Raw genomic sequence first — 17,250 nt, 5'->3', positions numbered from 1 at the left:
TTGATGAAACGGCTGATTAAAGAGCTAAATATGAATAGCATGGCTAAGCAGTGAAAAAAAGAGGACTGGAAGACCACCTACAATCTGGGAAGGACACAAACTGCCAAGGGAGGGAATAATTATTTTGGGGGCTGCAAGGGGATATCACTAGAAATAACAGAATCAAATTTAGAAAGGAAATAGGCTGAATATTGGGAAAATTTCCTGGCAGTGAGATCAATTACACTGCGGAATAGTTTTCCCAAGAGAAATAATGGATGCCTCACTGACTGGGACAAACTGTTAGAAAATGAACTGCGGGTAGCAATCATGGACTTGCAAGTGGATGGACTAGATAATTTAATAGATCTTCTCCATTTCTGTGGTTCTGTTATCTCCCTCTATTCATATTTAACAATTTATTTTTAATATTGAAAAAAAATCATGCCATTAGCAAATGGCCATGATTGTCCTCCTGCATTCAGAGCCTTTGAAAAGCATAATAATTGTTTGAGCACAGGAGCTCTAGTCTTTAATTACCTCACTTACAAGCAGTTGTTTTGTTTGTCTAGGCTGTTATTTACAATTCAGATCCTGGAAGCTCACTGTCAGTGTGAAAATTCATGGACATTAATTCATTGGTGAAGCGCAAGCAAATGCAGAGCATGGGGCAAATGTAAATGAAATACATGATGTCTCCCCATTGTGAAGCTTTCAGAAAAAGCCTGCGACACACAAGACTGCTGTTTATAATTTTGGTAGCCACATTAGGGAAGGTTGGGGGAAAAAGATCAGGTTTGATGTGTCACTGTTAGAGACACAAAGGCTCCTGAACACTTGCAGTCTAAGTAGTCTGTGAATCATACAAAAGGTCTGGTAAGTGATTTGGATAGAGCAGATTGGGAGAAAGAAAGTATTTATTGATGTGTCAATACAAGTTATTGAAAATTTCCTTATGGCCAATTCACTTCGCTGTCAGTTCCTGGGAACTAATATTTGCCTCCTAGTTTATTGCCTTCCTCTTGAGCCCCCATCTAGCTGTGGCTTTTGGAAAGTCAGGAGGCTCAGTAAACACTCAGTGTCAAGTCGGATTAGATGCCATTAGCATTTTCTGTTTTACAGCAGAGACAATACATTTCCTCTAAAAAATATTGACCCTCCCCCCAAGACACAGCCATGGAAACAGCGTCAGACTGTCACTCCAACCACAGATACTTCAGGCTGACAAAAACTGCAGTGATTACATTCAGCACAAGGCAAATGTTAGCTGGTATCACTTGGCAACTGCACCATCTTTCCAGGCTGCTGAGGGGATTTTGATCAGTAACCTCTGCATGTGCATCTGACATTTAACCAGCGGCACAGAAGTGCAGATGAACAGCTTACACATTAGGGACCAAATCCTGCCCTCATCAGTGGAGCAATGGAAAACAGAGAGGATGCCTATTGTATTTTTTGCTCCAGGGATGCTGCCAGTCAGGGCTGGCTGAGAGGTGTCCTTTGCTGAGCAGGAGCAATACGTGCACCCATTGTTTGCTAGCTAGTGGTTTGCGGCTGATGGCAGCTTGTATGGGGGTGGACATGCCACCTGACTCACAGACCCATCCCTTGTGGGGACCTGAGCTGTGGGGCTGTGTTTTAGGTGTGGCCAGCTTTTTGTGTCTCTCATTATACCCAACAGCAGAGAGCAGGATTGAACCTGGCACTGGTAAAGATGTCAGAGCAAATTCAACTTTGAGTTCCCCACATGCACATCCATTGAGCTCATCCGATGTAAATGGATAGGTCTTGAGTGGACTGAGACAGAATATTAATGAGAATAGAGCTTGGCTCATCAGTGACTGGAAGAACCAAGAAATCATGTGGGCTCAGGACGGAAGCAGAGATGCATCTCTGTTTACCTTATTCAGTGTCACTGACAGTGCATGGCAAAAGGCTTGAACCATAAACAAAGTCTTGTTGGAGGAGAGCAGTTATTTTTTACACTGCACTGGACTGGAAGGGCAAACAGAGGAGGGCTGCAGTTCTTCAGCTTGAGGACTGATTCTGAACTCAGGTGTCAGTACTGAGCTGCTAGAGTCCTGGACATGCACCAGTGCTATGACTGTAAGGAAGTAACTTGGCACTTGGGCTACTTTTTCCTCCCTCTCCCCTCAGTCTGTGGCTGGCTTGGCTTGTGCATAAGCTATCATGCAGTTCTGACGGGAGAGCACATCTGTGCAGGTTTTTACTTTCCCCTTGAAATTCTTGAAGTGTACAGTACTTAGCTTTTCTCTGGAGAGGGGTGGGGAGGTTACAAGTATTGGGACTTCAGGAGAGTGACAGTCCTAGAAGAATTGGGACAATTTCGACCTCTTGATAACTAGGCTTATATCTGAAGCTTTGTCATTTGCACACAGGAAGTTTCTCTTGTTTTGAACAAAGTTCTCCATGTTGGACAAAATACACCAGCAACTAAAGGCAAATATTTGACTTCTATGAATAAACAACGTATAGGATGGTGCAATGGGCAAGATTCTAGAGTATTTTGGCATAACTCTTGTGACAGGTTCCCCCTGGGATGTCACCTGGAACTGGGGTGCCATTGAGCCCCCTGACCCACCAACCTGGGCTCCCTTTACACTGTACTGCTGTGACAGGACCTCAAGCGCCCTCCAGCACACATACAGGTAGGGACAAACCCAGCTGCAGCTACATACAAATGCTGAGATCAGCTCCGCATGGGAAGGCTTCAGCTAAGGAACTGCCCATCTACTCAAGTGCACCCCCATCCCAGAGGGTAAACCCAAAATTATACCATTTTGTGCTGCACAGAGATCTGTACAGCATAAGCTCATGAAATTCGCCCCCTCCCTCAGTGTGAAGAGAGACTATACAACAGCTTTTTGCCCCAAGTTATGACTCCCACACACTGGTTTGTGATAAAGCAAAAAAAAATTATTAACTATAAAAGATAGATTTTAAGTGATCATAAGGGATAGCAAACAGATCAAAGCAGATTACCTAGCAAATAAACAAAAATGCAATCTAAGCTTAATATACTAAAGAGATTGGATATGAGTAGCAAATTCTCACCTTAAATGTTGATTGAAGCAGGCTGCAGGGTCTTAAGGGGAAAGCTACATTTGCTTGCAGCTTAAAAACCCCAGGTGTTCCTTTCATAGGCTAAAATTTCCCTTCAAACTGGGTCCAGCAATTCCTCCCAGTTCAGTTCTTGTTCCTCAGTTGTTTCCAAGAGTCTTCTTTGGGCGAGGAGTCAGTGAAGAACCACGATGATGTCAATCCCCTGCATTAAATAGCTTTTGCGTATGGTGAGAACCCTTTTTCTCCAAGCTTGGTTCCCACACCCGGTCAGTGGAAAAACACTGGTATTCCAAGATGGAGTCCAGTACTAGGTGACTTGGTCACATGTCCCTTTAGGGTCACAGCAGCCATGAGCTGAAGGCTGCCTACAGTGTTCTCAGGAAAAAAGAAAACGAGTACTTGTGGCACCTTAGAGACTAACCAATTTATTTGAGCATGAGCTTTCGTGAACTACAGCTCACTTCATCAGATGCATTCAGTGGAAAATACAGTGGGGAGATTGATATACATAGAGAACATGAAACAATGGGTGTTACCATACACACTGTAACGAGAGTGATCACTTAAGGTGAGCTATTACCAGCAGGAGAGCGGGATGGGGGGTGGATCTTTTGTAGTGATAATCAAGGTGGGCCATTTCCAGCAGTTAACAAGAACGCCTGAGGAACAGTGGGGGGTGAGGGCGGGAATAAACATGGGGAAATAGTTTTACTTTGTGTAATGACCCATCCACTCCCAGTCTTTATTCAAGCCTAAGTTAATTGTATCCAGTTTGCAAATTAATTCCAATTCAGCAGTCTCTCGTTAGAGTCTGTTTTTGAATTTTTTTTTTTTTTTGAAGATTTGCAACTTCTAGGTCTGTAATCGAGTGACTGGAGAACACTTCAATCTCTTTGGTCACTTGCTCCTCCCCTATACAGGGCTGGCCCGAGGTGCTCACCCAAGGCAACCCCTCAGCCTGCATGGGGCTGGCAGCACTGCTCGGTCGAGCCCTGCCTGCCCCCAGCCTGAGCCCTGTTTCCCGCTCTGCCCAGGGCTGGCCTTACCCCCCCCCCCTCCGGTCCTCTATACCCCACTTTTTGATCAAGTTGGCAAGGACAAACGGTACAAATGCCCACTTTTGTCAAAAAGTTGGGATGCCCAGGACAGGGCTTAAAAAAGGGACTGTCCCAGGCAAAACAGGATGTATGGTCACACTAAATAGAACATATGAATCAGAACTGCAGGATTGAACCCAGGGGAAAATAAACCAGTTATTTGGTACTTTGGATTTGTACCATTTTTATAGAACGTATGGTCCCGATCCTCAGCTGGTGTAAATAGGGATAGCAGTCAATGGAGCTACACTGGTTTGCACTAGCTGGGAACCTGGCCTGATAGTTGGATACGCTCTTCACTTTTTGCCTGCCAAGCCTTTACTGTGGCCCTTATATATCTGCATATAATAAAATCTTTTGCACTTCTGTTGCATTTTTTCATCCACGGATCACAGAGCACTTTACAGACATCAGCTCTTTCATTATATCTGTTAGAATTGCCATCGTGTTAAATTAAGCAAATCTGTCGACCACAGTGGTTTTAAAGCTAATTCCTGAAACTAAAACTGAGTAAATTGGAAAAGCAATTTACCCCGCTCCGCCTCGCCCTGCTCCCACCCCCATGGATGTTAGTTACTGAATCCTTTCATTCAGATCAGCAGCGTCGCTGGATTTGGGTACAGGATTTGGGTACAGATGGTCAAGTGTAACTCCCTGGTTCCTACATCTCTTGGACACTCTGGACTAAAGCACTGGGAAGCTGTAAAGCTGAAGTCCAGACCTTTCTCCTGAATTCAGGTTACTGAACTTTGACTTCATGGTAAAGGTAAAGATCAAACTTCCTGATATTTTATGTTCAGCAGAAGGTGGCAAATAAAACCCCAAATAAATGAAAGCCTGAAAAATTGTGCACAGAATGTGGATAAAATAGCATCTGTAAATGTGTTGTAGATTAAAGCAAAAGGTCTGGCAAGAATTCAGTGACCAGCATGTCTGTTCACTGTGCGCACCCTTCTGTTTGGGGTCTTAACTTACCCAGGAGTGGAGGGAGGAATCCAATGGGGGATAGTGGCATAACTACCCCACAGCTTCGGTACAAAAGGAGCAGTGATGTGCGTCTGTATTCTGGCCGTCAGCAACTATCGGTGTGGGGATCTGTGCATAGGAGCCATTACTGGGTCCATATGTGGGCCATGCCGTCTGAACTTCCAGGGTTCCCATCAGAGATGGCCTGCAGAGCAACCTCTCCATGGATGCTGGAGGCACAGCCTAATAGGAGCTGACAATCCAGTGCCCCAGAGCATGGGTGGGAGGAAGAAAGCCCAGGAAAGTCCCTTCCCCCTAACGTTCTCCATGCAGGGGGCAGCTGTGATATGGCTGCCTGTTCACAAGGAGAGCAGATTATGCTGCCAGAAGTGTTCCAGACCTCAGAGGGGACAAATAGGGATTGGTTGTGGAGATAGCCATGGCCTCTTTCCCTCTTACACACTGGCTAGCGTCTGGAGGGCTGTACTGGGAGAGCACGTGCTACGTGTGTCCTGTGGGTGTAGGATCTGGCACTCGTGAGCAGGCTGCCCTTTGTCCCTGGATGCATTGTGCCTTTTGGCCTCTGCACATATAATGACTCCCACTATTGCCACTTGTACAGTGCGCTTGGCCCTCTCCCTCCTGCAAGGCTCGGGCTCCCAGAGCCAGAACTGAAGCCATTTGCCTCTGTCCCTGTTCTCTGAATGTCTTTTTTGCTAGACCAGGAGAACATAAGAACGGCCATACTGCGTCAGACCAAAGGTTCATCCAGCCCAGTATCCTGTGTGCCAACAGTGGCCAATGCCAGGTGCCCCAGAGGGAGTGAACCTAACAGGTAATGATCAGTGATCTCTCTCCTTCCATTCATCTCCACCCTCTGACAAACAGAGGCTAGGGACACCATTCCTTACCCATCCTGGCTAATAGCCATTAATGGACTTAACCTACATGAATTTATCCAGTTCTCTTTTAAACCCTGTTATAGTCTTAGCCTTCACAACCTCCTCAGGCAAGGAGTTCCACAGGTTGACTGTGCGCTGAGTGAAGAAGAACTTCCTTTTATTTGTTTTAGACCTGCTACCCATTAATTTCATGTGGTGGCCCCTAGTTCTTATATTATGGGCACAAGTAAATAACTTTTCCTTACTCACTTTCTCCACACCACTCATGATTTTGTATACCTCTGTCAATCCCCCTTTAATCTCCTCTTTTCCAAGCTGAAAAGTTCTAGCCTCTTTAATCTCTCCTCATATGGGACACATTCCAAACCCCGAATCATTTTAGTTGCCCTTTTCTGAACCTTTTCTAATGTCAGTATATCTTTTTTGAGATGAGGGGACCACATCTGTATGCAGTATTCAAGATGTGGGCGTACCATGGATTTATACAAGGGCAATAAGATATTCTCCGTCTTATTCTCTATCCCTTTTTTAATGATTTCTAACATTCTGTTTGCTTTTTTGACTGCCGCCGCACACTGCGTGGACGTCTTTAGAGAACTATCCTCGATGACACCAAGATCTTTCTCCTGATTAGTTGTAGCTAAATTAGCCCCCATCATATTGTATGTATAATTGGGGTTATTTTTTCCAATGTGCACATTACATTTCATTTGCCATTTTGTTGCCCAATCACTTAGTTTTGTGAGATCTTTTTGAAGTTCTTCACAGTCCGCTTTGGTCTTAACTATCTTGAGCAGTTTAGTATCATCTGAAAACTTTGCCACCTCACTGTTTACCCCTTTCTCCAGATCATTTATGAATAAGTTGAACAGGATTGGTCCTAGGACTGACTCTTGGGAACACCACTAGTTAGCCCTCTCCATTCTGAAAATTTACCATTTATTCCTATCCTTTTTTCCCTGTCTTTTAACCCGTTCTCAATCCATGAAAGGATCTTCCCTCTTATCCCATGACAACTTAATTTACGTAAGAGCCTTTGGTGAGGGACCTTGTCAAAGGCTTTCTGGAAATCTAAGTACACTATGTCCACTGGATCCCCCTTGTCCACATGTTTGTTGACCCCAGGATAGGAGCCTGTTGATGGCTCCTATCCTGCAGGCCTGGCCTACTCAAAACCACTTGGACATACCCGAATCACAGCATTGCCCATCCGCGCATAAGGTGAACAGACAAATGAGGATAAAAAGAAGAGTGTCTTTGTACAGCACTTAACATGGTTGGGGTCGTGGGGCATAGTTAAGGATTCCTAGGCACTACAGTAAAACATAATAATAATAATACTTGGGATTTCTCTGAGCAACAGAGAAGGGACAGCATCTAGAGAGCCACCTTCGGTTAGCTGACTCTTCAGTAGCACTGCCAAGCAGCTGGGGCTTTTCTCAGAGTCTACTCAGAAAGTGGAAACTCTTTCTTGTGTTTCTGCAGGTTAGAAATCTCTGCTACATGGTGACGAGGCGGGAGAAAATGAAACACTCCATTTGCAAACTTCAGGAGCAGATCTTCCATCTCCAGATGCAACTGATCAAGAAGGATCTTTATCCAGGTAGATACTTCTGCTGGTGGCTTGGGAGTACTTGTTATTACAGACGCTTCCAGTTCCATCATATAATACGAAACACTCATATCCAAACCTGCACAGGTGGAAGCAAAAGCATCACCACATTAGGTCTTTCTTTCATTTTTTTATGTTGACAAACATGTGGTTGAGCTATCTTGTGGAAAATATAGCAAATTATAGACACTTGGGAGCTTATGCCCTGTCCAGTGTAGGCTTGTGATAGGGCATAGGACTGGGGGTCAGGACCTGGGTTCAAGCCTCTGTTCCACCACAGACTCACTGTGCCACTGTGGACAAGTCATTTATAAAACTTCTCACAAAAGTCAGTAGGAGTTTCACCCTTTAAGTGAGGGTAGAATTGGGACCTTATTTTCTCATAGTCTCCAGGTATGTCTGCACTAGAGTTGGTGGGGTACATTCCAGCTCAAGAAGACAGACCCAGGCTAGCTCTGATGGAGCTATGTGCTAAGAACAGAGTGGAGCCGTGGCAGTGTGAGGGGTCTAGCCACCCCGAGTCTGATCCATCCGAGACCATAGGTATGTGCTCAGGGCAGCTAGCCCCTCCTCGTGCTCTCACTGCCACCGCTACGCTCCTGTTTTTAGCACGCTAGCTTGATCTGATTATGACTGTTTTATTAAGATAAGGGAAGAGTACATTTCCTACCCTGACTCTGCTGAAAGCCTGAGACGGTGGTTTTCACTGACCCTATACAAAGTAGATCGGTATCACCCCTCTGGGTAGTAAACGCTAATCATTTTGCTGGATAGTTAAATTAAGACAATAGTCTGGCCTGCAGTGAGATGCTGTGGCTGGAGCACATTGTTCTGTTTGGATGGTGATTACAAATCCTGGGTGCAAGGCTAGAGAGGTTGGTGTTTTTAGTTGTGGCATCTGGCTCGTTGGCGTGTTTTAGTAGCAGTTGCATTGGCTTCTTTACAGTTGCCTCTGGCTCTGTTAAGAATCAAAGGTTAAGCTGCTGATGGAATGTCTTTTGCTCTTAGATGCCATCTCATTTTAGCACTGATTGTCTGTAATTCGCTCGGCTGTGTGTATCTATTAGCAGAGAACATCATGCATACAGTGCAGGAAGCACTTGGCAGCATTTTATTAAATAGCAAATATAGAATTAATTTTTCTTTTTTTCTTTGATTTTTTTTTTAAACATGCAGTGGTTGAGCCCACATCTCATAAATTCCTCTTCCTTTTTTCAACGGCAGTACAAGACTCAAAAACCAAGGCTGCATGACAGTTTTTCCAGAAACAGCATCTGGCTCTTTGGCAGACTCCTCCGCCAGTTGTTGTGTTTGTGGCTTTGGAGTTGCTTCTGAACCCATCACGAGTTTGGGGTTTCTTAGGAACTGCCTGGACTGCACTTTCCCTTACCAAAGTTTCCTTTCACTCAAGTTTTGCGTCAAGTTTTGAGTCTGAGAAAAGTTGTGTTGAAAAGTTTGTGACTTTGATTCCATGTAAATTTTTCTTGGTAGCCTGAGCCGGGCTGCTCTGTAGTGCAGAGAGGAAGGTACAGTAATCATGTACAGTATGGCCTAGTTAGAGATGGCCCCAAGCCACAAAAAGTCTGATACTGGGTGAGGCTGACCAGCCATGACACTGATTATCTTAGTGGAAATTTCAGGTGTTCAGCACTTCTCAGAATAGGACCTACCTTCCGGATCCAGATCAAAACTATCCCAAAGTTGTGGAGAAGTTGTGCCCTGAGTCTTTGATTGGGGCCTATTTTATATAGAGGGCCTGATTAGTAGAGGTTCTGAGTGTTGAGCACTTGCTGATCCCACTGGGACAGACTCTGATGACCTTTATTGAAAGATACCATACTCCACAAGTGATCACATGGCAATCAGTGAAGCTGTTGACATTGTGAATAGGAGGAGGGGAATCATAGGGTTAGAAGGGACCACAAGGCTCATCTAGTCCCATGGTTCTCAACCAGGGGTACATGTATCCCTCAAGGTACCCAGAGGTCTTCCAGGGGGTACATCAACTCATCTAGATATTTGCCTGATTTCACAACAGGCTACATAAAACCACTAGCAAAGTCAGTATAAATTAAAATTTCATAGAGACAGTGACTTGTTTCTACTGCTCTATATACAGTCCAATACACTGAAATATAAGTACACTATTTATATTCCAATTTATTTTATAATTATATAATAAAAATGAAAACATAAACAATTTTTCAGTAATAGTATGCTGTGACACTTTTGTATTTTTACGTCTGATTTTGTAAGCAAGTAGTTTTTAAGTGAGGTGAAACTTGGGGGTACTCAAGACAAATCAGACTCCTGAAAGGGGTACAGTAGTCGGAGAACCACTGATCTAGTCTAATCCCCTGCCAAGATGCAGGATTTGTCATGTCTAAACATCCAAGAGAGATGGCTCTCCAGCCTCCTTTTGAAAACCTCCAGCAAAGGAGCTTCCCTGACCTCCCTAGGTAGTCTGTTCCATTGTCCTACTGTTCTTACAGTTAGGAAGTTTTTCCTGAGATTTAATCCAGCTTCTTGACTTTATTTTGAGTTGTGGGTCGTAAGCATCCCTCTAAAATTATGTCCGCATCTACAAAGCTCAGGGTATTCTGACCAGAGGGGTTGCTTTGAACCTTTACCTACTTTGAAAGTAACAAGATTTCCATGGTACAGCATTTGAAGTCCAGAAATAAGAACTGCTCTGAATGACTTGAAGGAATGAGGAATTTTACTGCTGTAAAATTGTAAGTGTTCAAGCTTGTATCTGAGCAGTATTTGTTGTTTGCTTAAAATAAATGGGAATGACTTTCAAATGGACACTTCATCATGATTTTATTTCCATGGGGGAAGTTAAGCCAATCTGAACAGTAAGCCATCATGAGATGCAGATCTCCACAGCGTTGTTCAGCTAAGGAGTGAAGGATAGTACCAAAATGAAGCTCTAATAAGTGAGTTGAATAAATCAGTGATAATAGCTTCCCTCAAGAGAGGTCAAGTGCTTCCCCATGTAGATAGGGTGGCTTGTAGTACAGAGAGGACTGGCGTGCAAAGTTGTCAGTTTCTGAGACCGTTCGATTATTTAAATATTCTTCTATGGCATTGGCTCCTACAACACAAGTTAGCACACGGTAGCTGGGACATCTGTATGCTTCCCTAAGACCTCCCGGTCTCAGCTTTGTTTCTGACAATAGGACAGCCTTTTGTGGTGTTATGAGTCAAATCAGTAGAGTTGCTTCATGTGGCAGTAACTACTCTCCATTTCATTATGGTACAAGAGAGGCACCGTTTTAGGGTCCAATCCTATAAAATGCTGTTGGCCTCCATAAATTGCTGAGCTGCTGCTGACCTCAATGGCAATGGAGGATGCTCAGCCCCTGAGCATCCTCCACTGGAAAATTTCTTCAATTTTACAGCACTAAATGATTTGCAAGTAGAAGAGAAAATTTGTCTCCGAATATTTCCTCGCCAGTATTTCCTCCCCTCTGACACTTGATTTCATTGGCCGACATATCAATAACTTTTGGGGGGAAAGCAAGAAATCTGTATCACTCTTGCTGATTGGGTGCAGTTGCTAATTATTATGGTGCATGGCAGTTAATCAACACAACCTGGTGGAGTTACCCCATAGGCGCATTTGGCACATCGTATTTTTGGAAGGGTCTCCTCCTAAAACACATAACTTGGAGGTTTATTTTCCCATTTGATGAATGATCATTTAGGCAGGAGGTTCTTATTAAAGCTGTTGGGAATTGCCCATGCAAAACTACCCCTTTTCTGTTTCACATATATGTCCTGCACGAAATGTAAAGTCGGCTCTTGGCCTGTGAAATGTGGCTGTTATTTTGACAGGCTCCTTTTGAAAAGGTAACATTCATATCTCTGTTTAGAACCATTGTGATGTCTAAACAAAGTCATATTTTTATTTGTAAGTCAAGTGAAAAATGTGTCTGTTTGGAACTTCCCCAGTCTTCTGGAGTTACTTGGCAGGAATGTAGCATATATCAATTTTTATTTTCTTTCTTTCTTTCAGTGAGTCCATTGCTCATGAAAGATCCTGGATTGGCAATCCTGGAAATGTAAATCCTCTCTTAATCCAGACCCACAGAATATTCTCAGGCAGCTGTAATGCAAATTCCACCACTACATTTCAACCTAGAGGGACTACCTCTAGGGAGAGAGGAGACTTCAGCCTCCGTGGCCCACTCAGCCCATGGCCTCTCTGCTAAGGCTGCTAACAAAACTGATGGTGGTTTATATGAAGCTGATACCTTCCACCGGTTACTGCATAGACCTCTTAGAATTATTGCTCAGTTGTCATTTTACAGCCATCACATGATAATAACTTTTGGTCAGTGCCAACTTGGGTCAGCTTCAAGCTAATGATCAGATTACGAAAAGCTAGAAATCACATTTTCAATTCCTTTAGCCATCCAGGCTCCTACTTTTGCTTTTAGGGCCCTGTTCTTTCCCCACTGAAGGTAGTAGGAGATTTAGCATGAGCTTCTGCTGGTGAAGATTTGGGCCCTTAATGTGTAAAAAGCTTTGAGTATTTCACCTAGTAATACAAATTGTTCTTTTCAGAGGGTACAACTTAATTCTGTTCCCCCAAGAGGAATACATCCAGTATATATGCAAAACCATTTAGTATATATTGATTTTTAGTTGAAAGTCCAAATAGCTGTGATTTATATTCCTGGTTTTCAATAGGCAGTTTTCAATAGCCAAGTCATTTAGGTGTATTTTATGCAGTGTTTAGGTGTTTTGTTTTTTCATTGTTATACAGTGTAAGCAAGGGTAGTTATTATATCCAAAAGATCAAATCAAGACAGGTCTGCTTAAAAATGCTGCCAATAAGATCTTTGTCAAACTTGTTCTGCGACCTTATACCAGCAGTGGAAGAGTAGGTTGATAAGCACTTTGCATTTGCCTGTAGTTTACATTGCAAATTTGCATTATACAACATGCTGTAAAGTTTGGAACTGCCTGAGTCTTTTGGGGTGTTCATATGTAGAGGTTTGGTTTATAAGCACTGCATTCTCAGGACTGAAATCTTGGTACCCAAAGGCCTTGATCCTGCAAAGCACTTAAGCAAGTGCTTAATTTTAAGTAAATGAGCAGTCCAGTGATTTCAGTGGGACCACTTGTGTTTAAAGTTTAGTTTGTGCTTAAGTGCTTTGCTGGATCAAAGCCCAAGTTTCTTCTTTATACAGTCTCTGGGACTGAAAACCTTTCCTTAATCTAGAGTTCTGTAGTGTTCACTTGCCCAAAATGACAGTACACGAATCTCCTGTGCAACTCTTGACCCAGATTTGCACTAGAGCCTGCTATTGTTTCACAGAGGGTGATTAGCAAGGATTCTTCCAGTTCTTAATTTCGTCCTTATCTCAATGCTCCTGAAGGCTCCAAAGTGTTCATCATCAAGTTCCCTGGTTACGTGATCTCACATTTCTTTTTATTTGGAAAAAAACAGAACAAACTGGGAAGAGAACAAAGGGAAAGAAAAGTGACCCCAAAAGAAAAGGAAGAGATGGTAGAAAAAGTAGTCCTGAGAAGAAAGAAAAAAGGAAACCAGGGAACGACTCGGTCTTGGGACAGTTGGGTAAGTCTGACTGTGAGAACACAGCACTGAAATATACTGAGTGCAGAGGCCAAAGTCATAGAGGTAAAGGAATTCCAAAGGCTTCACTTATTGGGGGGAAGAGGGGCGGAGTAAATGTAGAGCTTAATGCCACAGATAGTGCTAGAGACTAGGCTCTCTTGCTTATCCATAGTGGAGTTACATCACGGGCATTGGCTGTGTGAGCTGCCTTACACTGCTTCTGCCCTGTGCTGGAGGGACCACAGTATACTAACCCCCAACCTGACCCTGTAGATGGGGTCCTTTGTCTGTAGGCTGTCAGCTAGTGGCACAAAAGCTTATGAAGTATTCAGCTATCAGGCTGAACGCCAGCTGGAAGAATGCATTAGAGTATTGCAATGAGAAATAGTGATTTTACTTTCTGGCAATGTAATCTGACTTCTCCACTCTAGTGTAGTGTTCATTCCCTGCATAGTCTGCAACATGCGTCCTGCTGCTGCTTGTGAGTAAACTGCATGGGCCATGTGTTTTAGTTCAGTGCATGCTGCTCTGTTCCTCTACGCACCCTCCATCACAGGAATTAGTTTGTCCAAGTGGCTGCTGCTGGCAGTCCCAGACCAGCCAGGAGATAGATGCAAAGTGACACTGCTTTCTCAGCACTATTTCCTGTCTTTTTCCATGGCGGAAGCATAAAGGGCCCAATTCTGCCCCCATTACTGTGATTCTGTGCATTATGTTGATATGTAACACACCACCAAGCCCCCCATCAAATATAACCCTCTGCTACATAGCAGGGGAAAAGACCTAAGGAAAACAACAATTCCCTTAGCAACCACAAATTATTTTTTGTAGAATTTGATCTCTTTTCTACTTTCTGATGTTGATTAAGTGACATTTTTAATTCCACCTCCCTTGTGTCAGATTACTGTGGCGGGTGCAGAAGCTTGACTTGAGCACCAGCAAACAAGGGGTTAATTCTATGTTCAGCTCTCCCACAGGTGTAATGGCCTAGCAGTGGAACTGACAGCCCAATCAGCAATTCAGAGGAAAGCCAGGGAACACTATAAAAATAACTCCCTGGCCCTGAAAAGAGAAAGAACTTCTAGAGGAGGAGATTGGGGCAGGGGCTTATACATGGCTTTCTCTTCCTTTTTCTGTTAATATAAAATCCTGTTTGTTTTTTCTTACAACTTGTTAACTCTGAAACTGAAGTCTTAGAGGAAGAATCTTACTTAATGAAGGACATTTTCTGTTGCTATTTAGATCAGCTGTCCTGTTCTGCTAGCTTAGAATGACCCAACAGTCCTTCCCTTGAGACAGCTCCCATGATGTCTTGACATGTGAAAAGCCCCCTGTAAATTTTAGTTAGTGTCTGCAACGCTCATTTCCCCCCCACCCCCCCCCGGCATATCCTACACCTACAACAGCAAGTGATTTAAATCAAATAGTTAATTCTGTGCTGATACTTGGCTGAAATGTTTTCTTATTCCTTGTGAAATGGAGATACTGAGCCACGTGTCCTTCCAGCATTCAAAATAAGAAAGTGTTGAAATCTTTAAAACAATGAATGATACATACCTCGTCACAAGAATAACAACTACAGACATGAATTGCTTCCTCCACAACACAGTCCCAGTGACCTCTCCCTAACCCATCTGTAGTTTCCTTTTAAAAAAAAGAAAAAAATATTCCATATCAAAAACCTGTCCTTTTTCTCATCCATTTTATAAATAAGACCAGTGTTTTTATTTTTTTTTTTTTACTTTTTATTGAGAGAGTATTAACAAGTTTGCAAATCTTTGCCATGTAAATATCAGAAACCAGACAATCATTACAACAGGGAGCTTTTCTTTAGAGACATTTTGCAGGAATATATAGTCATCGGATCTCTCTGTTTAACAGGGTGTTACCATAGTATACAGTGAGCATTATAATTGCTCACATGAATGAGATCAGTTTTTAATGTAGAAGCCTGGTGGGTTTCAGTCAGAGCAATTAGAACAGGGACACACCTGTGGTATTAGGCTATCTTTTTTTTTTTTCCCTCTGCCAGTGCAGAAGTGTCCCCTCCCATACATTTTAAAAGCACTTTAAAGGTAGTGGTGACCTCTGCCACTTCTCTTGAGAGACTATTCCACACTCAGGCAAACCTCAGTACTAGGAAGTTTTTCAACCAAATTCTTCCCTCTTTTCCTTCTAGTTAGTCCTCTTTGTGCTACTCCAAATAATTCCTCTCCGGTATTCACTCCTTTCAATGTACACTCCTATGTGTAGAGGGCTCTAATTCCTGCGCCCGTCTGTCATCACTTAATCATACACATTTAGCTGCTTTAAACATTCCTGATCAGTCAGTCCCTCCAAGCCACAGATCGTTCTTGCTCCAGTTTTGCCAGTCTCTTTTGTACCTAATCAATGCAGTCTACCAGGTGTCCAGTGGGAAACTCCATCTACAGCACCAATGGCAGGATATGACTCAAGGCAAAAGAACTCTGTAGCATGGAACTTTACTAGGCGTGCTTTTGAAGATCTGTGGGTACATATTGCATAGACCTGATCTTTTACAGCACAGACTGTTATCACTAAGAAGTTAAATAGCATAATCCAATAATTGTCTCCAGGTGCAAATCCCGTTCTCTGTAAGGATTTACCAAATTCTTAGGATCAGATAAAATTGGTCCAGTCTGTTACAGTAAAATGAACATGAAAAGTAACAGTTTAAGAATAGGAGTGTCTACATGTTAATTCAGAGCTGCTGGGAATGGATTAAAACCGCTCTCTGTTTAATGACATCACATATGATATAGACACTTTTATCACTGCCTGTCTTTAGAAATGTGGCTATATCATGAGTAAATACTCATAACAACAGCAGACCAAATCCTGAGGTTCTTACGCAGTCCTTAGCCCAAATTTCCACTGACTTCAATGAGAGTTTAACCTAAGGGAGGACTTTAGGGTTCAGCCCAACATTTGAAACCTCAAAGCCAATATGAAATGCTATCAGCACTGTTCCTGTTTTGATGTGTGTGCAATGGCTGTACAACTGCATGTTAAAGTCAGTCAGCCTTTTTAAATTCGAGGAAAGTTTCTGTACTAATATTTGCTTCGTCCAAGCTCAGAAGGTACCTCTGCGAAAGTATCTGAGTCACAAGCAGTCAAAATGAATGATCCAAGGCAGATTTTATTTGAGGAGGCTAACACTGTATCTAATATAGAGCAGTTGACATATACTGCACATTAAACCTTGAGTCTTACCTTATGGCTTAATGGGTTGCTTGCCAGCATGACCAGTTGGTCCCTTCTTTAAACTCTGCACCATATCAAGAGAACAAAGAGGCCACTCCAGTAAATTAATACTGAAAACATCTACAACGTTTAAAGGAAATCTTTCTTCGTGCAATATATAATCAACCTTCAAAATTCGCTGCCACAGATGGGAGAGTCAGCTAATATATGAAAAGAGGTCTCATTTTTATGACCATTAATAACTTTTATAGTTATAAGAAAAGGAGTACTTGTGGCACCTTAGAGACTAGCAAATTTATTTGAGCATAAGCTGTAGCTCATGAAAGCTTATGCTCAAATAAATTTGTTAATCTCTAAAGTGCCACAAGTACTCCTTTTCTTTTTGTGAATACAGACTAACACGGCTGCTACTCTGAAACTTTTTATAGTTTTGCAAGCTATGGTGAGGAATATCTTACACATGCTTCAGGGTACACATGGAGCATCTGAAGGGGTCAGGCAGGAGTTTTTTCCCACTGTGTCCATCGTTTCCACAAATGATGAGACTTCTCAGGGGGGATGGAATTTGACTTCTGAAGCATTGGATGCTAGCTAGTGACAGAGGCCAGATGATCTGAGCTGTGTGGCAAATTCTACTCATCCTATTATATATCTCGGATAGGTGGTATGCTCTTTGAGGCGAGGCCCATGTCTTTATGTCTGTGCTGTGAAACATACTTTGGTACCCTCTAGAATTATAATTAATCATAAGCATGATCATCATTTTTCACTTATTCCGGTTCTGATAATGTTACA

At 42.8% G+C, this 17,250-nt stretch overlaps 1 protein-coding gene across 3 annotated transcripts in view; it reads left to right on the top strand.

Moving 5' to 3' along the window:
• The window catches only part of JADE2 (jade family PHD finger 2), a 154,585-nt gene that overhangs the window by 130,771 nt on the left and 6,564 nt on the right, over positions 1 to 17,250 (top strand). For all 3 annotated transcript variants that reach the window (XM_077825062.1, XM_077825061.1, XM_077825063.1), the window contains exons 10-11: positions 7,514 to 7,631; positions 13,102 to 13,230. In XM_077825062.1, coding sequence (XP_077681188.1) covers positions 7,514 to 7,631; positions 13,102 to 13,230 — 247 coding nt within the window. The remainder of the gene's footprint in view (positions 1 to 7,513; positions 7,632 to 13,101; positions 13,231 to 17,250) is intronic.

The sequence above is a fragment of the Eretmochelys imbricata genome, chromosome 8 (assembly GCF_965152235.1).
Source record: "Eretmochelys imbricata isolate rEreImb1 chromosome 8, rEreImb1.hap1, whole genome shotgun sequence".
NCBI lineage: Eukaryota > Metazoa > Chordata > Testudines > Cheloniidae > Eretmochelys > Eretmochelys imbricata.
This window is presented reverse-complemented; position numbering and strand designations above follow the sequence as displayed.